This window comes from Colias croceus, chromosome 15 (assembly GCF_905220415.1).
Source record: "Colias croceus chromosome 15, ilColCroc2.1".
NCBI classification, from domain to species: domain Eukaryota; kingdom Metazoa; phylum Arthropoda; class Insecta; order Lepidoptera; family Pieridae; genus Colias; species Colias croceus.
In genome coordinates this window covers 8,905,664-8,929,951 of record NC_059551.1, presented here as the reverse complement: position 1 = coordinate 8,929,951, position 24,288 = coordinate 8,905,664, and the positions used below count along the sequence as shown (strand labels likewise).

At 33.2% G+C, this 24,288-nt stretch overlaps 3 protein-coding genes across 3 annotated transcripts; 1 reads left to right on the top strand and 2 right to left on the bottom strand.

Moving 5' to 3' along the window:
• Positions 1–13,805: 13,805 nt before the first annotated feature.
• Positions 13,806–17,504, bottom strand: LOC123697804 (glyoxylate reductase/hydroxypyruvate reductase-like). The gene is made up of 4 exons (XM_045644357.1): positions 17,395–17,504; positions 16,980–17,124; positions 16,623–16,739; positions 13,806–14,441 (listed from the first exon to the last, which is right to left on the bottom strand). The coding sequence occupies exons 1-4, from the start codon at positions 17,490–17,492 to the stop codon at positions 13,806–13,808; spliced, it is 996 nt and encodes a 331-aa protein (XP_045500313.1). The 5' UTR covers positions 17,493–17,504.
• Positions 17,505–18,358: 854 nt separating this feature from the next.
• LOC123697799 (glyoxylate reductase/hydroxypyruvate reductase-like) lies at positions 18,359–20,894 on the top strand. The gene is made up of 3 exons (XM_045644352.1): positions 18,359–18,880; positions 19,497–19,758; positions 20,173–20,894. The coding sequence occupies exons 1-3, from the start codon at positions 18,726–18,728 to the stop codon at positions 20,806–20,808; spliced, it is 1,053 nt and encodes a 350-aa protein (XP_045500308.1). The 5' UTR covers positions 18,359–18,725; the 3' UTR covers positions 20,809–20,894.
• Positions 20,895–20,948: 54 nt separating this feature from the next.
• Positions 20,949–22,174, bottom strand: LOC123697801 (thioredoxin domain-containing protein 15). The gene is made up of 2 exons (XM_045644353.1): positions 22,041–22,174; positions 20,949–21,823 (listed from the first exon to the last, which is right to left on the bottom strand). Exons 1-2 carry the CDS (start codon positions 22,087–22,089, stop codon positions 20,994–20,996), a joined length of 879 nt encoding a protein of 292 aa, XP_045500309.1. The 5' UTR covers positions 22,090–22,174; the 3' UTR covers positions 20,949–20,993.
• Positions 22,175–24,288: the final 2,114 nt, after the last annotated feature.

Here is a 24,288-nt window from a genome sequence, read left to right as displayed (position 1 = left end):
TACACCAAAAATAGATACTAGGTACCTGTTAAAGATACTTATACATATTTTTATATATTTTACAAAATGCACTCACACAGCCACAGATAATATAAGCTTAAAGTAAGATACGAAAAAAATTCACTAACAATCTGCACAATTAAGTGCTTACTTCAATTAACATTAAAATATATTAAATAATCCAGTTAATTAGAGATTCTCACTACATTATCGTAAAAACTGCATCGTAACTGCATTGTATGAGGGAAAGTGGTTACATCATAACAGTTCACATCCATGCCCATTTAGCTTTGATTTGATTTCTTATCTTTTAGCATTATTTTACACTAATTACGTCTATTTATAATTAGATAACTCTTGAATGACGCTAGTGCCGCGAAATCGCAGAAAGTTATAATTATTTTTAATAGATAAAAAGGAAAATATAAAACGTACGTCATTTTTTGCGCATGGCAAGAATCGGTTTCAAAAAATTAAATATAGGAACATTGTTTTATCCATTTTTTCAATTTTCTATCATTTTACATAATAGCTAAGTTCAGAAAAAGGAAAAACGACTTGCATTATTATCAATATCAAATCATCTAGGCACAGCATCTAGGTATAAATTATTTCAATGTTTGTTTGTCGTTTAAATGTCATATGTGAGCACTAAGCAATCGATTAATATTCAGTTATTATATGTATTTCTTCATAATATATTGCATACATGGATGCCCACACAACCCGCGTCTCTTCCCCGGGGGACGGGGACCCTTGGTGTCTACTATCTAATGCAACATTAATTACATACATACTTTAAATTAGGCTCATTGCACATGCAATCCAACACTTTCCATTTTAGATGTTTGTAGCGCTATAGATTATAATTTTAGGCGACATCATAGCAAATAAAGGTAATATTTTAGTAAGACTGAAGAGTCAACTGCATTACCAGTTTTATAATATTTTTAAATTGGGTTAGAATTTTATATTTTCCATTGAATATATTTTTAAAGAGTCAGTTATGTATTTGTGTAAAGAAGCAAGCAAAACCGCATATTGAGACTAGTGATTTATATACAAATTGAAGCATCATACATTATTTATTCAGTAATACTCTTTCTTTATTACATAACGCTACTTTTAAGAAGACACTTGAGTTTTGCTAAAAGCGTATTTATGAGTCTAATGACCTCCAGAGTTGGCCCTAAAAAGAGCGATCACTCATAATGTCAGAAAGATGATTAATTACTTTAACAGGGTTTTTATTAAAATGTCAAGTAAGTATTGTTTACAGGATAATATATTACAGGTTTTGAAAATAACTAGGTCAAGTGTTTCAAAAAATGTGAATAAGTTCATGAAATTATTAGTAGTAATTTGCCTACTTAGTACTTACTAAGTTCATAATATAGGTAATCAACAACATATTCTAATATGTTACGTCAAACAAAATAATTTATTATACTAAAAAATGAATTCTATCATATCACTAGAGTGATTTCCGCCAAATAACTCAATTTTAGAAATAAACTATTGAGTTTTGGCACAGTTTTGGGGCAATTAATTTATATTTTGAATAAAATTTGCATATATATTATCTAGAATGGTTACTTAAAAATTAAATATCATACGGAACCCTTTGAAATATTATTTTAAACGTAACACTTTTTTGTTATGGCGTGTGTACAAGCCTTTGTGTGAGATTATTAATGATAAGGATGTAACAGTGACCCACTTTCGAGTTTTAAAGTGTACTGTGTAATTAGTGTTTTAAAATACACCTTGAATTTTTTAGTATCAATATGCAAACACCTAATTCATTCAATTCGTTCGTTTTAGTCTGTGTAAATTGCATTTGTTTTTTTTCATTACCTACGCCTTTGCAAATGTCAAATGTGCATTGACGGTGGTAGCTCAGAGGTAGCGCGCACGAGCAACTTTGTCTCCGCAACTAGGTATTTTGTCTCTCCCATCAATATATATCTGTATATACATATAATATGGGGAGTTGCTTCTTTGTCAACTATGACACAAAAAATTTTCAATTATGCTACAAAAAAGTTCAGTATCGTCCAAATTTTATCAGAAATCTTTGTTTTTGAAGTTATACTTCTTTTGGCGATGGAGAAAAATGATGAGAGTGAATTTTTACGATGCGCGCGCACACCGACACCTAAATTTAACAGCATGAAGTTAGTTCTAGGTGGTATGAAAATTGATAACTATGTTCAAGTTGTATATTCTAGTATTTTTTTTCCATACACCTAAGAAGTATAACTTCTAACGCATGTACATAAGTACACACACTCTTTTTTTGTTACGTTTCTAATGGATATATACTCAAGAACAACTTCTGTTATATTGTATTTAATTTCACCAGTAGAAAGCTGCATTATTCCCATCACCCATGTTATGATATTTTAAGGCGATTTTTATTTTAATTCTTATTATCTACGCTATAAAGCAGTCGAGATCAGTGTGGCTAGTGTGAGTTTTCATCGAGTACGAAACGTTACCATCGCGTCTGCGTCACAGCGAAAGGACAATGGGAAACAAATGTATGGAGTCTGGGCCCACCCCGCAATAGTAACATGTGATATACCATTGCATAGGGCTTTTTAAGCGGAACATTATTTATTATTACAACTATGGTCAAATGTTAGTACTTTCGGCGTCTTAAAGTATTTTAATCTAACTTATTATTTATGGATTTTTATAAGGTACAATGGTAATAATACACGTATTTCACTTTAAATAAGATTTATTCATCGTCCTGTACATCGATAACAATTACATCGTTTAAAAAAGCCGCGGGGGCCAGGACTGGTTGATATCTCCCAACTCCTAGGTACCAAATCAAAGATATTATATGAGCGCAAGTACCTACAGTTCGCCGTCCGGTCAAGCAGTACAATAATATTGTGTTATCGCGTTTCTTCCAACTTGGTTTCGATCAATTAATACGGTAAATTATAATATAATTATTACGGTAATTAATAATTTACATGTAATACGGTTCTAACACTATTCGGTAATATATTGAAGTAAACTACGATAATTAATTGCAGGGATTGGGATCACTTTTATGACAGTATAACTCCGAAAGAACTGACTTTTAACCTTTGATGTAATACTAAGTTTTATTCGGTATAAAAATACCAATTCATTCATGAGTTTCTCACTTCTATTGAGAGGTGGGCCCACCATTACTCATTGTCCTTTGTATGGGGAATCAAAGCTTCCCCATACGTCCGCTAGGGGCGCTGTTCGATTTCCCATACTAATTCGGCTGTGACGCAGACGCGATAGTAACGTTTCGTACTCGATCAAACTCACACTAGGGGTACAGCAACGAAAAAAACACAGAAACATGTTACCAAAACTAATAAGTAATTAGTAAAATAATAATTTATCCAACCGCTACTAAAAATAATATTATTATCTTTATAACAATATTGAGTAAGCACCTTTTTTATGGCCTCAAACAGCGTATGATAAGGTCATAATACACAGTACACTAACTAGGTATATGACGTTTTATTCTAAGAGATCACTTTTGAGTTTTGACAAGCACACACAGTGAAAGCGAGCGAAATGCGCTAAATCATTGCAAGAAACGTATGAAATTAAATATTTATTGCGTTATTGCTTTGAAAGTGTTATACGTAACAAATCTCTATCTGGTATTCTCTTAGTATTCTGTATTATATTTTAGTCCTAGAGCTTAGATTTATATAGTTCGCGTTCGCTTCGCTTCGCAAAAGATTGTGTGGGTGAATATAGAATAATTAATAATTAAAAAAACGGGCGTGTGTGCCGAGCACACGTGTCAGAAGTGAAACATCTTTGGCAAGATTTAAAAATACCAAAATCGTCGCCTTACTCCACGAAGTGACGGTATTGCCATGACGCGACCTTGAAATTTTACTCTCAACGCGCCTAAAGAAGTTTCACTTCAAAAAGTTTATTATAAATTCTAGCTGTCCCGGCAAACGTTGTTTTACCTTATCACAGGGTAGGAAAAATAGATGTGTAGAATCGGACCTACCCGATGCACACAAATTGCATGAAAATCGGTCTAGCCGTTTCGGAGGAGTTATTAAATCAAACACCGCGACACGAGAATTATATACTTACATTACTTTTTCATAATTTAGTTTAGGTCAGTTAGAACATTAATTATTATATTCTATAATAGATAATATTTTTTATACCGATTTTAAACAGATTCGAAATTGTAGGAATTGCCAATATTTACTAAAAGTTCGATAATAATACTAGGAAGTAGGAACTATGCAATTGGGCTTCAATATTTAATAAAATGATATAAACTACTAACATTCTGTGTGATATCAGAAATACTGGGATGTATAGGCATATCAACAAGCACTAAATATATATTGTATTTGGTTACATTCCTGATGTCTGCGGTTTTAATAAGGTTATCGTGCTTGCGTCATTTGCACTCAGGTTATTAAGGTCGATTAGAAACATGGACACGTTAAACAAATTGATCGAACAGTTTGTAATTGTGGAATATTGCTAAGTATATATATGCCAAGGATATATCTAAAATATGAACTTTTCATATACCTAAATAGCGAACAAAACACAAACATCCATTTTTTTTTTCGATTTTTGGTGTCACAAATTTCGCTCAGCCCAAAATCTTCGCTCTTAATTTGTTTTAAATATAAGGTATTATTTAATTTAATAAAATTATTGAGATAGAATTTCTAAAATTTGCAAGTTTGATTTTTGATTACGTGAATCTTTATCTATTCGATTAGAAAGTTTTTAAATGAGTCATTTATTCTATATCTTTTGGAAAAGCAGATAATGTTAATCTATTAGAGAAAAATCGTCTTTATAAAAATAAAATAAAAAAACTTACCTATCTCTTAACTTTAATCCTCATTCCTTGTTTTATTTAATTATTATCTATTGGAAAAAAGTCGACCGATAGAGAGTCGTAAAATACCATTTACCTAACCTTCAGTCAAACCTACATATTACGTACTCCTTAATTAAATAATAAACATAATTACCTAATGATTAAAAGAACTCGTATACTAATATGAGAAGTGCATAGGTACCTGTTTTTGTACTAAGCTCCATGCTGCACCTGTCAGTCATATCTGCTGCAATCTTCAACTTGCTGCAAATCGTGATTTACTTGGCACTGAACAGCTAAACGTATATGTGTAATACTGTTACCATATATTTACATATTGATTGTAAAATTATGATATATTAATTATTTTTTGTGATTGACGACTGTTGGCATCCCATCCAAAAAAAATTGTACCTAAGCTAGCGCGCGAAAAATTTGTGGAAATTCTATATTCAAAAAACAAACGAACCCTTTTTGACAGATTGATGTTTATTCTTGTTAGAACAAAAAAATAAAAAATTGCCAGTTAAAAAAATGATCTATTCCCGATTCATCCGGATAAATTTGATTAAATATTGAAATACCTATGATATTTTCCCCATTCATCCGAAGAGTAAATGGTATGTCCGATTCATCCGAGAGTTTTAAAGATAGTTATTAATAAAAAAAGTGATGGAGGGTTGACAAATAAAACAAATATTTTAATTATGTAAATATATATTATTTCTAGTCAAATGTGTTCAGAAAGTGATTACAGTAAGTGATAGTAGAGATGTTTCCTGATCGCGAGCGAAAAGTCAACTAAATTTTCATTTATGCAAAATATGTGACATAATTTTTAAAAAGAAGGGTGGTTTTGCGTTATGATGCCGACAAAAGCAAAGTTAAAAACTTTTTACATTGTCTTTTTAAAATTAACAATTACATTTAAATAACAATATTTTAACAAATACTAATCCATTCCGAAAACTCTCACCAGTGTTATCTATCCCATCATAAAACCCCTTTTATGCAATATAGAGCTCGTATTTTTAAATACCTACCTGACGCTCTGTAGCCCTTTTGTTCGGTTGCCGACTGCAAAATTCTCGTAATAAGAACAATTGGTTAGGCACACTTATTAACATTTTTTTGTTAATATATAATGGAAGAAGGGAAAAGGTATTATAAAAATATGGTATCTACCTATATATATATATATATATATATATATATATAAATACCAACTTGGGCACTAAGTTGATCCAGCCCGACTGCCGTGCATTCCTGACTCCACCTTTTCCCCGATATTACTCGACTCCCGTTGCATAGATCTTGCCCGGAGTGGCAACGGCGCAAATTTTTGGGCGATGTTGCCAAACGTATTCATGGAGAAATTGATATACTCAACATTTTTATTGCTAAGATCTTGAACTGAATCGACTCCGTAACGGCCGAAATTCAGAAACCCATAAACACTTGTTGGGTCCGTTTTATATACCAAATCCAAAGTCGTATGTTGATCAGATCCATTTATATTATCAAAATTACAGCTTTATTTGATCTGACAAAACGAAACTGTATATTAAGTAACATAGATTATTTTTTCGTAAACACTACAGTATTTGTTGGCTCCGTACACAAATATATTATAGTTAGTTAATATTCCATACATTGCTAAATCCGCCTAGACTAGACGAACTCGACTCCGTAACGGTTCAAATTTTGAAATGCTCAAACACTTCTTGACTTCGTTTTATATACCAAATCATAAGTCGTATGTTGATCTGTTTCATTTATATGCACTTGCTTGACATTGACATGGAGATATGAAATTAGGGCTAGCAAAAAATCTCCTGAGTTTTATGGAAGTTGAAGAAGTCGACCGTAATTCAATTGAAACTTATTGAAAACGTTGTTAAACTAAAAATACGGAACCCTAAAAAGATAGATATTTGGACGAACCTTTCGTCATACAGTGACGGTGATAATTCTCAAGTAGTATGCAACCTACAAATAACAACCTACCACTTGAATCAGGGCAACTCTTTCGCGAACGCTTCACGTGATCCGTCAATATTTACTATCGGATTACGATATTTATTGACGTGTAGGGTAGTGTATTGACCGATCAAAATATATCGCTGGATTTCTGGAAATCCTTGTGATCTGATCCCAGGACCTAGATCGCTATATTTATCTTGCCGTCAGTATTGATGGTGTAGGGTGTGCTGTGATCTCTCCCAAGATACATCAGTAAATATCAAGATAATTATCATAATATTTGTTGACGTGTAGCGTTCGCCTTTGCCCTGGTTCTGACATCAATCTGATAAAATAATTAAAATGTTAGATTTAGGTCAAACAAATGACGACTCATATTCCTGCACAAATTATCCATTGCGGAGTAAATATGAGTGTACGCAGATCGCCAACATGCAGTGGGTACTGCCGGTGGATCGCATCCCGATCTATCGAAGCTAAGTTCGTTTTCTACGAGTTCTACGCCAACTGATACTCAAATTACTTACAGAAAACGGAAACAACCGCTAGAACAAGATTGCAGATTTAGTGATGATATGAAGGATATTCGGTCGGAGTTGAGCCGTATTTATTACTTGAAAAATATGTATGCTCAAATAAACAAATAGTAAACAAAATTCATGAAAACATTTCTGAGGTAAAAATACAAATTACCGAAATTAAATCGTCGAACGAACAATCTTTGAATTTAATTTGCCAAAATACGAATCAAATCAATGAAATTAAGTCATCAGCATGTATGATAATTATTACTGAACAAAACATATTGAAGAGTGCTATTTCTCAATTAGAATCCCAGATAAACCAGGGTGAGAGTAACATAAAATCACTGGAATTAAATCTTCAATCAATAAATCAGTCAGCCAACCCATCGGGTTTTACGTCTAAAAATCAACTTCATATAAATTAAAACTTAATCAAGGAACTACGGGACAGAAAGAGCCGCGAAAAAAATGTAATTTTTACTGGTTTCCCAGAAAGACATCTTATAATTCAGAGGAGAGGAAATCTAAAGACAACTACGAAATTTTAAAAATTACCTCACTAATAAGTTCAGACCTACCGAAGCCAGTAAAAATATATAATTATAAATAACCTTAATTCAAACTGTAGTACAGGTCTTGATGGTATTACTACAAAAGCAATTAAATGCATCAAAGAAAAATTAAATCATACTTTAAGCGACTGTTTTAACCAAGCCATAAGTCATAGACGTTTTCCGGACTCGTTAAAAATAGCGAAGGTAACTCCTATCTATAAGAGTGAGTATTCGGTTTTGGCAGTATTGTCAAAATATTGGAGAAGATTTTACACACGAGATTACAAAAATATTTAGACTCATTTAATTTTAATTCAGTGCGTCAATACGAATTTAAGCCAAAAAGTGAGCTCTGTGAGCGACTATGGACCTAACTATTAAAATAAAACAGAACATTGACGCAAACAATATAGTTTTGGGAGTGTTTATTGACCTACAAAAGGCCTTCGATACCGTTTCTCACGAACTTTTAATAAAGAAATTAACATCAATTAACATTAATGGTAAAGCACTAGATATGCTGAAATCATATTTAAAAAATCGATCACAAATAGTTAAAATAGATAACCACGATAGCATTCCCTTACCAATTACATGTGGCGTACCCCAAGGTTCGATTCTAGGCCCATTGCTTTTTTTAATTTATATTAATAATTTACAAGATTTAAAGCTAAATGGTCACCTAACACTTTATGCGGATGACACCTGTCTGTTTTATTTTGGTCCTTCTATACATGACATGATAGCGCAAGCACAAAATGAATTAAAATAAATATATCTAAATTCAAAGCTCATAAAAAAATTATTCCACCACACGCTCCACTTAAAATTAACGGTGTTGTATTAGAACATAAAACCCACGAGAAATAACCTAGATTTGCGAATCGGCAGCTCTCTGAAAAATAAATTATCAGCACTTCTTAGATCTCTGCGTAATATTACTTCTTGCCTTCCTCATAAATTACGCCACACCATCTACAACACGTTAGTAAAGCCGCACCTAATGTATTTAATAGTAGTATGGGGGAGTGCTTACAAAAATAAATTAGCGCCACTCCAAATTTTACAAAATAAAATCATTAAAACTGTCTTTAACTATCCTTTTTTAACTTCTACAAATAAAATCTACGACGACACTAAAATAATGAATTTAAAACAATTATACTTTTATAATACGTTTATGTTCATCCGCAAATCGCTACATAAAAACATAAATACAAATATTATAATCTCAACATCAAATCGTCACTATCCTAATAGACGAGCTAGCTATCTTGCCCTCCCAAAGATCCGAACAAATTATGGAAGGCGAACGGCAACATACGTTTTTATAACGGGAATAAACTTCTTTAAACCTTCAAGTGGCTAAGGCCGCAAGCGACCAATGGCTGAGCTCGGTGGGCTCTGATTGGCTCATTTGAATCGGATCAACAAGAGCTATAACGCAAAAAAGGTGGATTTGTATAAAAAGCACGTAATTATTATTATTACTGATCGTGACACTTGTGGCTCCGTTCGGATCCACATACGGACGGTGGTGTGGCAATGGATCCACAAATACCAACCGGATCAACAAGTGAAAACGGATCAAATAATTACTAACTATATGGCACGTTTGATCAACATAGTGCCCGTGGAGATATCTATATATATATATATATATATATATAAAAAAACCGACTTCCAAAAGGTAAAAATAATAAACCTTCCCGACTTCTAACACGTACTTAGAAGTCGGACAGGTATATTCAATTCACTTTTTAGTGTTGTAAGAAGGGTACAACACGAAATTTCAAGCGAGAATTCGTTACGTATGTAGGTACTTCTTCTTCTTTTAAAAGTCGGTTAGTCTCTATCTACATTCGTATGCAAAGTTACAACACGATACGTGCAGTAGAAGTTAGTGTACATCGTCTCGCAAGTTCGAGAAATCGACCGATTGTCTCCGCCTGGAAACTACTGGATCGATTTCAAATATTCTTGAAATGGGCCCACTCGGAATATATTTCGGGTCGAATGTAAAAAGAATCACATCAATCGGTCAACGCGTTTGGGCGCTATCGATGTACAAACACACAAAAAAACACAACTCGGCAGTTGAGACCCTCCTCCTTTTTGGGAAGTCAGTTAAAAAGTGAAAAAATATTGTAAAAAAGTGAGTACTTGTATTTATACATACATATAATTTGTAATACCTAATACAGTATATTAAAAATATGAGTTAATATATTTTAAAATATTTTTTCTGCTATCTATACTTTTTCTTGTCTTATTTAAGGATATTTTCATGCCGGATGAAAAGGGAATATTTTTTCGGATGAATTGGTAATTATATAATTATAATTTGGATTTCGGATGAATCGGGAATATTTTTTCGGATGAATCGGGAACTAAAATAATTCGGATGAGTTTTGCGGATGAATCGGTAATAGATCAAAATAACATGAAACGAGACTTCTATGTAAGTACGTACTACGTGGTTGAAATAACAAACAAAGGCTTGATATTATAATAACAATATGAATTAAATAACACCTAAAATTATTTCCACCAAAACCGAAAATTGTTATATCAGACATTATCCACAAAAACCTTGTGTAAGGGAATCATGCCTCGATGCGTCGCAAACATATAGGTAGGTACCTAGTAAACTGTAAACCACCATTAAATGCCAAATTATTATAAAATAATTTAAAATTTTCGTACCATGCCAGGTGCGTAGATGCTTTTTGTAACATTTTTTGTAGTGTCTGGAATTTAAAATTTTAAAGTGAACAGTATAATTGATTTCATGGTATATTTTTGTTAAGTGTGATTAAAAGCGGCTGATCACAGATCTCAGGGGCAAAATCCGTACGAAAAGGCGAATGAAATTTCGTTTTACATGGTATCTAACTACCAGCTAGTCCGATTCCGAGTCCGGTAAAAATTATAGCGACTTGTGGCCGTTGCTTATGGCAATATTATGGTAATAAAGACAATTTAATCTGTCTATGGAACAAGATCTAATCGGTTTTGATCAACCAATTTTGCAAGACCTAAGAAATGAATATAATGTTCATGTGGATGAATCAAATAAATAATTATAATATTATGTTTGTATTTTATCAAATTCATTTTGGAAACAAGTTTATTTCTTTTCTTGTTTTGGGGGACCTATGTATGTATCTCCTTATGGGCTACGTCCTACAGTGGAGTCCTAAAAATGGCTGAACCGAGACTAAGATACTACTTTTCTTAGTTAAACTTCATACAAAACACGGTCACCACTATCAAGGATTCGCATAGTACATTCAGATCATGCGGCAATTTCTCCGTAATCGAGTCCAAGCGAAGCGGAACGCATAATTGACACGTGGGAAAAGGTCTTATTGATATTTTTGTTTCACTTTTAGCTGCATTGCTTGACCAGTTCGAGTGTAATTTACTGATTACTGGTAGAACTAGACAAATTTTGAACAAAATAGGGTTATTTATAAGTGTTAAACGATAAAATTCGAATCACAGAAATGTGTTAAAATTACGGTAACCTTGTTGAAGAAAAAAAATTGGCTGTAATTTTTAGTCCTCCTTTGGTGGCCTACCTACTGGCTGCCAACTGACTGCTCATAAAAAAATAATAAGTAAAAATTCAACCAACCGTATAATCATAATGCAAGAACCTTAGCAAGAACATAGTACTGTCTCCCTTGGAATTGGAACTATGTACGGTTTATACTTTATAGACATATAAACATGATTATATGTTAGATTATACAGACTTATAAACATGATTTACAAAACTTTACTTCCATATTATGTATGTAAATGTCTGTAAATGTAGTTAAAATAATAAAAATATAAGATAACAAGAGTTTCATATCGCGTTTGCGAATGATAATCGTGAGTTTATGATACAATTAATTAACTAACGATGTCCATCAACAAACAAATACTAGATCTAGAATGTACTTTTACTGCTTAGGGCTACCAGTTCATTGTTTTGTATTTTTCTTTAATAAGAAATTATTGCCAGCTTTCTGTGTATTCCAATAACCAATGATAGAATTGAAAATTGTGGAGCTTTCATAATAAGCTTTCATTGGCGAATAATAAAAATTGATTATAACTTATTAAAATGTTTATTATTTTATATGGTATTTTTACCTATATTTTTAAGAATTTGTTATAATATGGCAAATTAATAAGTAAGTATCATAGCGTTAAATAATATTATGGCAAACACAAATAAAAAAAAAATAATTAATTTGATTTTTTAAGTATTAATATATATATATAATATGTCAGATTAATGTGTTAAATATTTGTTACTAGCTTCTAATACGAATATTACTAACCACCATGAAATAAATAAATATATAATTATTAATTACAAATTACAATTAAAATTTAGGCGAAGTTGCAGCCCTAGCCTATTCACAGACTAAAAATCGTATGCACTGAAATTGCGCGCAATTTTTCATTAACGCGTCGCCGTGTCGCTTCTAAAACATTTCTGCACTTACGTGAGAATTTTCTAATTAACTGATAGAAAGTGGCTGCGTTTTTAATCATTTCGCGGGTTCCGAGCGTCAGATGACTGATTTTTGTGCATTACATACTTGATACTTCTATATTTTTTACTAGCTTCCGCCCGCGACTCCGTCCGCGCGGATGTCGGTCTTCGCGTGGATGGTTTATTTATCCATTTTGAATACCTCTGACAATAACATCTTATAAATATCTATTGGACCCAATTCCCAAATACGGCTAGGCCTATAATAATACGCAACGTGTGTTCGCGGTTCTACGGAACAACGTCTATGGATAAAACTGAAAAATGAAGTTTATTTTTTCTACGTATTTTTCTAGGATAAAAAGTATCCTATTTTACGCCCAGGATAATAAGGTATAATTATACCAAGTTTCATCGAAATCGAACCGCTAGTTTTCACGTGATGACAGACAGACAGACAAAAATTTTTTTAATCACATATTTGGGTTTGATATCGATCCAGTAACACCCCCTACTATTTATTTTTTCAATATTTTCAATGTACAGAATTGACCCTTCTACAGATTTATTATATGTATAGATTTGAGTCGAACGAAAGTGTGCAAAAGCATTCCACGCTGAATTCCCGCGCAAACCGTCACAGAAAGTATACCTATTTGGTAATTAATTTTTTCGTAGCGAACATAATTATATTTATATGTATACATTCGTTGTTGTGAAAGGCATTAATTAACAAAAAAATTACCTAAGATGCTAATGATCTAGGATTATGAGTATTACATAAGGCAATATTTAACGTGATTTGACAAATTTCTTAGTCAGTTTTAATTTAACTTCTAGAATTCCTAGACCAGTTTTACATCATAATATTTATCATTATTATATCCTTATTGCCTTATTTACATGTTAGTAATATAAAAACGACGTGAGGCACTCGGGGACTGCCGCGGTAAAGCTATTCCCCTTATATTACTTTACTCTTTGAGCTATTGCATGCTATGCCTTCAACTTTCAAGCCACACCTCCGCCCGTCGGAGTGGAGAGCGTGAGGTTTTTTCGTTACAGAATTTCTCGATTCGGTCCCCGCGCTCAAGGCCCGCAATAGAAGCTATTGCAATAGCTTAAAACTGATGTAATCTGAAAATGTAATCTTTAGTTGAAGTTTTATTGTTCTAAATGGATACTTCACTATTGTGGTTACATTTAACACTATAACAATCTTTGTTATATTTTAATTTAATGAGTTAAAACTTGTACCTGTTAACCGTGCAATTTCGATCATAATATTAAAATTACATCTACGGCATAATAATAAAAAAACAAGATCAATATATAAACATCATATTTATTTACATTAAACTTAAACTAATCTACTTCAATTCTGCTGGCATCTCCGTTCCGTTTAAAGCTGCTAGGATGTTCTTAGCTGTCAATTCTGCCATAGTATTCGTTGCCTCTATGGTAGCACTACCAATATGAGGTAAAACAACACAGTTCTTTAGTTTAAACAATGGATTGTCAAGTGGTAAGGGTTCAGGAGTTGTCACGTCCAATCCAGCCGCTCTTATCGTACTATTTTGTAACGCTTCTATCAACGCATCTTGGTCTACAGTACCACCACGACTCGTGTTAATAAAGATCGCTGTTTTCTTCATCTTCTCAAAAGCGCATTTATTAAACATCTCCTTCGTAGATGGGTCTAAAGATACGCAGCAGATTACGAAGTCACTTTTAACAAGAAGTTCGTCAAAGGTGACTTTAATGGCGCCAATTTCTTTGGCTTCGGGTCGATCGCTTCGGTTGAAGTATAGTATTTGAGATGTGTTAAATGACTTGATGCGTTTGGCAACGGCTTGGCCAATTCTACCAAAGCCCACAATACCAACTGTGGTGCCGGTTAGACCAGGTCCTGTCATCCAAGTTAGGGACCAATTCGCCCAACCTCCTGTTTTTGCAGCAAGCTGAGCTTCGGGTAAACGTCTCGATGTTGATAATAGTAACGCCAGCTGTAATAGAAAAGACGATATTGGATACAAGAGAAACGCCGATGCAAGTATATTTTACAGCAAACATCGATTAAATTATAATATTATACAGCAATTTACTATAATTATTATTAAACATTCGATCGTAAAACGGGATTTGATCTATCTTTCTCTCGGACTAATAACTGACTAATTATGTTAGCCATACCGTTTTATAGCTTCCTGTTAAATAATACTATGATTAACTGAATGGCTTTAAAGTATGATATTTTCAAGATTGTCCTCGTTTATGAGGTCTAACCGTAGTACCTACTGATCACATAATTCTAAGTAATAGCTCGAATAATATTATGTGTGCCATTCGCTTAAACTCACGTATCTGCAGCAGGGGCTATTTTAGAATTGGACACTTAATTGGCTCCTTAATTGTGATGTGTATAAGCAAGCAGGGGCAATTTATAGAACAACTGAAATTGCTCCGACCGCCGATCAACCGAGATTGTTCCAATATTGCCCCTGCGGCAGGTAGGGGAGAGCGGGGATGAAAGTCACATTTTTTTCTTTTTTTATGTAACTTCCAAAATACGTTGTTTAGGAATGATATTTGTATACCAAAGGATAGTGTAATTATTCTGGTACAAAATAAATAAACGTATTTTTGTATAATATTATCAGTTGTAGAAATATTTTGTATTTTCACTCCAAAGAAAAATGTGACTTATAACCCCGGGTCAGGGATGGTTGTCACAATGCCTAGGGTAGGTAGTCACATACTAAGTAACAGGCAATTTATAAATAGAAAGTCACTTTTTGGTCTTATAATTTTACGGAATAGTTTTTTAATTAAGAACTCTTAACCTAATGAAACCGTAGACAGTCTTTATTTCATTCTGAACATTAAGAATCACAATTTTAGCAAATGTAATTTATTTATTTTATTTATTTATTTATAACTCTTTATTGCACAAACTAAAATATGACAAAAATAACATTAATACATAAGAAAGGCATAGTTTGTACAAGAGGCGGCCTTATTGCTAAGCAGCAATCTCTACCAGGCAACCTGATGGAAAGGAAATGTATGAAGTTAATGGGATAGTGCAAAAAGAAGAAAAAATTTAGTAGACCAGGCATGTTTCTAGAGCCCAAAATATACAATCCTGGCATTGTACCCAAACCTCTAGATTTGCTTGCTGGGTATGGCGACAAACAGACTAAGCAGAAATCTTCATTCTCTTTCACTTCTTCACTGTTGTCAGATTTCTTCTTATTTTTATTAGATTTAGAAACCTTCTTTTCTTATTTCTTCTCACTCAATACAAGTTTTGTTACTTTCTTTTTCTTAGCATCTTGCTACTTCTTTTTCTCTTCTAAATAGGTCTTTTCCGGTATATCTGTCAGAATGGCCGATTTACATTTTCTTTTACCACCTTGCTGTGATTTGCGTGGAGGTGCTTTTGGTAGTGGTTTCAAAATAAGCGGAGATACGTTCAGAGTAGATTTTACACCACTAAGACCTGGTATCGCTAGGGGCTCCCGGGTTTTTACTCCACTTGGACCTGGTATCGCCAGGAGCTCATTGGGAACTTGATTCTACAAAGATTCCCCTAGCATCGGACTTTCTATAAAATTTTCTGGCGTAAGGATAGATGGACTTCCAGCAGGTTCGTTAGGGCGATTTTCCGGTGTTGATTGAAAATTAACGGCTGAAACAAACAACCTCAAAACGCAAATAAAGTCAGCTCGCATAGAGGGGGCTGGTTGTCACATGTGACAATCAGCCCCCGAAAATTTGTGAGAACGAGCCCCATAACACGTTTTAGAAAAATAACATTGAAAATAAATTCCAAACAATGAATATCTAAAAAACTATTCTACGATATTATAAAAGACATTTCATCATCATCAAATGAACTGAAAGATTATTACTGTAAAACAAGAACGTATACTTACGAGGTTCGACACAGCAGCACAAAATTTACTTTTGCTATGCGAAAACAATAAACACTTGTGAAGCCCTCACGGCAGATCGGAGCGGTCTGACGCGAAGTGGGGACAGCGTTGTCACTATATCGCTTTTGCCACGCTGTTCAACAGACTTATTCGATAGTTCAGTTTTGTGTTAAGACCGCTGTGACAACCAACCCGTGAGACAACCAAACCCGGTCTCCCCTACGTGTGTAGAGTGTGTGTGGGCCTTACAGTTAATTCTGCTGTAGCATCAGTCAAAACTCCAGGTGTGTGTCCAACTTTGATGCCTCTTTTCTTACATTCGGCTACGTCTATGTGGTCGTAGCCCACCGATATTGTTGCGATAACCTGAACAATGTGTTAAAAAAATGAGAAGTATAACATACATCGTGAAATAAAGATTTCAAAACAATAATGATTATAATAGCACAGAATACGGAATACCTAATTGATACGAGGATCAGTATCAAACTCATAATTTTAAATTATCGACTTATTTTCGATATTGTTTCTAGAACTTGATTAAGCTTGCTATTGAGGCTAAGTTTTGACAAATTTTTTGTTTACTTCCACTTAACAAAAATATACCTTCAAATCCGTACCAGCTGCATCCAGCACGTCTTTATCAATTCTATCTTTCATAGATACAAAAATAGCATTCATTCCAGAGACAGACTTTAGCAGATCAGCTCTTGGGATCGGTAACGGCGCTTTCCAAGCTATTACATTACATCTAAAACATTTTCATACATTTGCGAAGAATGCACTAGAGTGCAGATAGGTAAGAAGACAATGCTTAATAAAATCTGTCTAATTGGAAATATTTTTTTAATTTATCTCCGCCTTAATTAAAGACGGAAACTTTGGAATAAAAATTCCTTACAAATGCGAAGTTAATAAAACCTCCAGGAAATATGGACAGGTGATAAAAAATCAGCTAAGACAATAATTATTTATGGAGTTTTCTGATGTACCTACAATAATTGTAAAATTTTATACTTACTGTTTCTTTAACATTGTAACACCGTTTTCAGGCATATCAGGCCGAGTAATAAATACTTTAAAATTTCCAGATTGACTCATATTCCTAAGGAAATACATTTTCAACCTCTTCATCGTGGTTATAATTATTATAAAGTAAGTACATAAGATTTAGTTTTTACCTAAAATATCCGACTTGGGTAATGCTCAATGATAACAAATATGTACGCCTTTACAAATTAGTTAAGCAATACATCTCACATTAGAAGAGCAATAATTATTATTTCTAAATAATAAATAGGTAGGTACGTACAAACTATTTAATCAGTACATTATTAAATATAAATTATCTTCTAATTACTTATACTAAGTGACGATTTATTACGCCTCCCTTACATAATTTTACAATAACATAGGTTATTATCGGCTGTTAAAAATAAATAGGAACACACAATTTAAGTTAAATTGTGTAATATTATGTTAATATTAGTCTCCGCAGCATCGCTGTGAATATAATAATATGATGTTGTGTATGATGTTGACTAATGACTACACATTTGATTGAATTTTAACGTCTGACAACGTCGGACTATGCGTGTGCTGAGCGCCCTCTAAAGTTATTATGTGGTTATTAGTCATATAGTATAAACACAGAGTATGAATGCATAATAAAAATTAAAATAATTTCCGTAGATTCTATTTAAAATTATTAGTAAAAGTGTTCTTATTCCTGTTTTTATAAGTTTTTATTACTTTAATCACAGATTTTAATATACGATATGTGGTATACCTTATTAATAATCGTCGACATTTATTTCTAACAATAGTCATTTTATTTGAATCATAAAATGTTGTAGTGAGTGTTGTTTTCTAAATTTTTCATGATTCATCTACAGTGTCTACAGACGACGCAACTAGGTATAATTATTCTGGAACGCATCTTTATTGACAATTGACATCAGCTGACTGTTGACAGATGACGGAAGTCCTCACCGCAAATTCATTGCAAATTTACAGCTGCTTGTCTTTTTTCTTAATTATTATCACTCAAAAAGTTCAAGGCATTCAAGGTTAGAAGATAGATATTATCGTCTGTGAAGTGTGAATAAATTAGATGTGAACTTCGTTATCATACACCTATAATGTCTGGTCTGTCATTTATAAATTCGACTAAAGGAAGAGTAATACTGGGTACGGTGTTTACGCTCCATTTAGCGATATATTTTGCGAAACCATCATTTTTCAAGCCAGAGACTAGAAAACCGCAAGAGGTCCCGCCGAAATATCTTCCGTAGACATAACCTTCAACGTACGGAAATTAAATTGTAAAAAATTAACGAGTTTCATTGATTAATGCTTTATAAAAGGATTGTAGTTTTTCCTGTTAGCTTAGTTAGAACGGGAAAAGTATTTCATTTAAACAGGAAAATGAGTCAATCAGGAAAATTTAAAGTGTTTGTCACTCGCTCTGATATGCCAGAGGGTGGAATAAATATTCTAAGGAAACAGTGAGTATATTACTAAATATGAATTACATAGGATGATGATTAGATAAGTTATCTTTTACTTCTGATGTCTGTAGATTCATTTTCTGAAAAGTACTTATAATATTAGATGAATTCCTGGAAGTGAATTTTATGAATATTGTTGAAAAAAAAAAGAACTAGCATAATTATTCTGATAAAAGTTTTTGGAATTTTATATAATTTATATTATCTATGCTATTATCAGCTTCCAGCATAAGTTGTTTAAAAATAACTGTTTGTGGTACAAAAACAGGTAGTGTGTAAAAATGATACCTATACAATACACATTACATAATATATTTCACACATATCCAGCTTATTTCTGATAGGCTCGTACATATTTCCACAAATGCATTTACAGCAAATTATTTTCAAACCTACAAATAATATATTACAAACTAATACTCATGGGTATTGCATAATATAAGTACTTAGCTAAAAATAGCCAAATTACCTACTTCCTTTAATTATACTTAACAAGTTTCAATGAGACCCAGCATCCATATTATTACAAAGTGTGTTGTGTATGTAGGTATATAATTTTTCTAATACAATGATACTAAACATTTTGCTAAAAAATAAATCTTAATTATTACAGATGTGACGTTAGACTATGGGAAGATCCACTGCCCATTCCAAGAGCTGATCTACTGAAATCAATATCTGGAGTGAACGGTATTTACTGTTCCCTCACTGAAAAGATAGATAAGGAATTATTAGATACTGCAGGGGAGGGGCTAAAAGTTGTAGCGACAATATCTGTAGGACATGATCATATTGATGTTGCGGAATGTAAGAAGAGAGGCATTCGCATTGGGTATACTCCTGATGTGTTGACAGATGCTACGGCTGAATTAACCGTGAGTAAAGAACATTTTTGTAATAAAAGTAATTCTGATGGCTAGATGCTCAGCTAGCTCATTACAAATATACCTTTTGGCACCATGTAGTGTATTTTTTTTCTTTACGATAATTATGTTACTGTCATTCACTAAATAAGACATATTTTATAGAATCACGTTAATATTTTTAAAACTTATTTCAGAAATTTAAGCTTTTCGTATTTTAACTAAAATTAAATTAAATTTCGTATTTGTATCTTATTTTAACAGCATTATTTTTATGTAATTCTTGCTATAGGCACCTACTGATGTCTGTAACCATGTGTGACATTTGGAAAAAGTACTACATATATGTACTAGCAAATACCCTTGTATGCATTCTATAATTCTGTATGGTAAGAAAAAAAACTGATTTCTTATTTATTTTTACAGCTAGCGCTTCTACTATCGACATCACGAAGACTTCCAGAGGCACAGATTGAAGCTAAAACTGGTGGTTGGGTTTCCTGGGCTCCAACATGGATGACAGGACCTGGCTTAGCTGGAGCCACGGTGGGTGTTGTCGGCTTCGGCAGAATCGGCCAAGCCGTCGCCAAACGCGTCAAGTCTTTTAACACAGCTCAAATTCTGTACTTCAACAGAAGTGAACGACCAGAAGCCAAAGAAATTGGTGCAGTTAAAGTTACCTTTGACGAACTTCTAGCTAAAAGCGACTTCGTCATCTGCTGCGCCGCTTTGGTTCCAGAAACAAAGGAAATATTCAATAAAAGTGCATTTGAAAAGATGAAGAAAACTGCCATTTTCGTGAATAGCAGCCGAGGTGGTACTGTTGACCAAAACGCGTTGATAGAAGCCTTGCAGAATGGTACGATACGGGCTGCGGGGCTTGATGTAACTACGCCAGAGCCTCTGCCTCTCGATAGTCCATTGTTCAAACTGAAGAACTGTGTAGTTCTACCTCATATTGGCAGTGCATCCATTGAAGCGAGAAATACCATGAGTGAATTGACAGCAAATAATATTATTGCCGCTCTGAACGGCAAAGAGATGCCAGCAGAATTAAAGTAGATATTTTAAGCTTTAATACATTATATTTTTTGCTATTTATATCTTGTGGATATATTATTATTTTGAATATATTTTATTTATCAGTATATTGCAGTATATAGCCTTTTATTGAAAGTGAGTTGAATTAAAAGAAACAATAGTTAATAAACAAACACCATTTAATAAACACTTAAAAATAAATAGTCTTAATCATTATGCTCATGTTGAGCGACAGATTCCCTCCAATTGTTTTGCACCATTTCCACAATCATTGTCCACCATTTCGATTCCATGAAGTAATAAATAGAACACACAACAATAAACAACCATGACAATATTAGAAAGTAGTCAGTTTCCTTTTCCACAACACTTGACACTGGACCTTGAAAGTCCTTAGACATTACCAACAGTCCCTGTGGATTCTGTCCAGTTATAGCATTAACAAATTTACTGAACAAGTGAATATTATATTCAGTTCCATTAAATTTGCCCACTGGTCGGCCATTGTGGAACATCTTTAAAGTAGGCACACCTACAATACCATATTGAGCATTAATTCCGGAATGTTTTAAAGCGTCCAAAGCCACCATTTTGATATTTGGATATGATCTTGATAATGCATTGAAATGTGGGGCAGCATGTGCACTAAAAGGGCAAGCCTTTGCATAAAATAGTACTAAAACACAGTCAGCTTCCACATCTCTGCCGGAAACATCAGGTTTTGATTGCAGCAACTTCCCTAAAGCACTTCCATTGATTATTTCTACTGATGGCTCTAAATCCGCAGGTTCATAGACGATATCTTTACATTTAACAAGTTTTTTGGTTTCATTCGATGTCTGTGTTTTATTTTCGGCAGTAACATTTGAAGATGTGACATGGAAGTATAGATTTGATAAGGTACGGTTCATGTCAGATACCACATTGGAAAGTAGTGATTCTGAGTCGTCTACCGTCTCCATTTCCATGTCTTCGTCTCTTGGCACATCGATAGCCACTTCTTCGTCCATATCATATTGTATACTTAATGATATGCCTGAAACAAAATACATTTTTCAACAGAATTTATCAACTTCCAAAAGGAAATGAAATTCCTTTTCGTTGCAATACATAATCAGTATTAAACATACTGCATAAATTAGTGTTGAAAGCAATATCATGAATATAGTTACTGAATTGTAAATTCGAAGAAAAACAAATTTTTCAAATATTGATGCATGACATTTATTATTTATCATCAGAACTAAACTTACCACAAGCGAGCACCAATATTAGGATATGGAAATTTTTAAATAAGTGCATCTTAGTCAACGTATTTAGTAAATAAATATTTAATTTTTCATTTCAGGAATGGACTGTAGGTATTATTTTTTAGCATTTGACATTTTATAAACACAAAAAGGAACGTCAAAAATTGAAGTCGAACTGTCGAAACGAAATGAGAAGGAACGTCACAAGTGACAACAGAACGTACGTTCCATTTCATTCTCAAATAATATTATAATTTAGTTAATCTATGAAACATCAATAATTACTTATGACACTCATATCCACTCATATCCTTCTCATATCAGTCATTTACATCTGCACCAAGTTAAATATTGAACACGCGAGCTGGAATAAAGTTAAAAAATCTAATAAGATTTTTCTTAAAGCGAACCGAAATATTATTATACCGTCTTTCACAACTACTCACACTTATCCTACTAACCCCTACTAGTTCCTACTATTCCTACTAATATTATAAATGCGAAAGTTTGTGAGGATGTGTGTGTTTTTTACTCTTTCACGCAAATACTACTGAACCGATTACAATGAAATTAAGTCCACATATAGAGGGTAAAATGGATTAACACAAAGGATACTTAGGTAGAACGGGAACTATGCGTCTTTTCTTTGAAAACACAGGTAAAGCCGCGGGCGAAAAGCTAGTCTTACTTATATTATATAAATAGGTAGTAGGTACCCAGATATATGAGGATAAGCAAAAAAAAACATACATTCTTCAAACAAAGAGATGCTTTGTCTAAAACCGAATAAATTAACTATATACCTACTAAAACCTTCCTCTTGAATCACTCTTCTATTAAAAAAAAAACACATCAAAATTCGTTGCGTAGTTTTAAAGATTTAAGCATACAAGAGGACATAGGGACAGAGAAAGCGACTTTGTTTTATACTATGTAGGTAAGTAGTGATACACCTTGTAAATTACTCTTATTTCCGTTCAAAACTTTAGTTAGGTACATACCAATATCGATTTATTACACTCCAAGTCAACATAATATAAGTAGTTTGATAATTGAGCTACAAGTGTTCGAGACAGTCACCAACTTCATTGATTCAGCTACGATTTATTCCTGTTCCAAAACATCTGCATTTGCAACGATCAAAGAAAGCCGACGATTTATATACCTACCTTAGTAATAGGTATAAATGTAGATGGATTAATGTCCTCGTCCTGGCATTTAGTCTTGTCGAATATAAATGCTAACGTCGTTGTTTTATGCTTTCTTCAAACGTTTCCTATGAAATGGACTAGGTATCAAACTGAGCTAATTTTTACACAGATAATATAAAATCCAATAGCACAAATGGAAACAAAAATACTTCGACTTTTTATGATTTTACTTGTGCGCGTAAAATTGTAAACGCGGTTAGATAACCCTTATTCAAACGCGAGCCTGTGGAGGAGTTAACTAAAAAGTAAGATACGTTCCTGGGTAATTTTGGGTCGTAGATTTCAAAAATGCACACAAAAGAGGGGTTAGTGGGGGGGAAGTAACCTTTTTTTGGTGGGAACTATATATCCCGTCATCTGTTCTCTCATGTAAAAAGGTTGGAAAGGTGGGAACTATAGCTCCCAGTGTCCTAGTATGACACCAATATTTTCAAACACTAGCTAGTTGCCCTGACTCCACTTGTGAATTAAATATTATCGTAAAAAATTATATAGATCATATTGTTTAATAAAGCAGTTGAAAGTACTCATCAATGCAAGTTTCTTTTAATAAGGGAAGAATTCGGGTATTGAAAAATGATTGACTTCAACATAAACAAGGCATTTTTCTAAAACAAAATAAAAGCAATAGGTAAATACTAATGTATTGAGTTAAGATGTCTAATTATCTGATCAGGAAATAATGAATAATAATAAATAAGTTGCTTAAACCAACTAAAAAAGATTATTTAGACACACGGATTTTATATATAGAATTTCCAAATGTCGTGTGCAGTGAAGAACACTGGGATGATATCTTCCCACTTATAGACTTAAGTTCAATCGACTCTACCAAGGTATAAACGAAAGATTCTGGGCATATTTTTACGTTTCACGCAACCGTAATATAGTCTAGTTAAAACTCAAATCTACTTATCTAATTTTTTTTCAGCACTACACAAAAAACTAAAAAATAACGGTCGTTTTCGGTGGCAAAATCACGTCACCTGACTTTGACGTGTGTTTACCATGACATGTAATAATTCTCTGAAAAGTGTTTC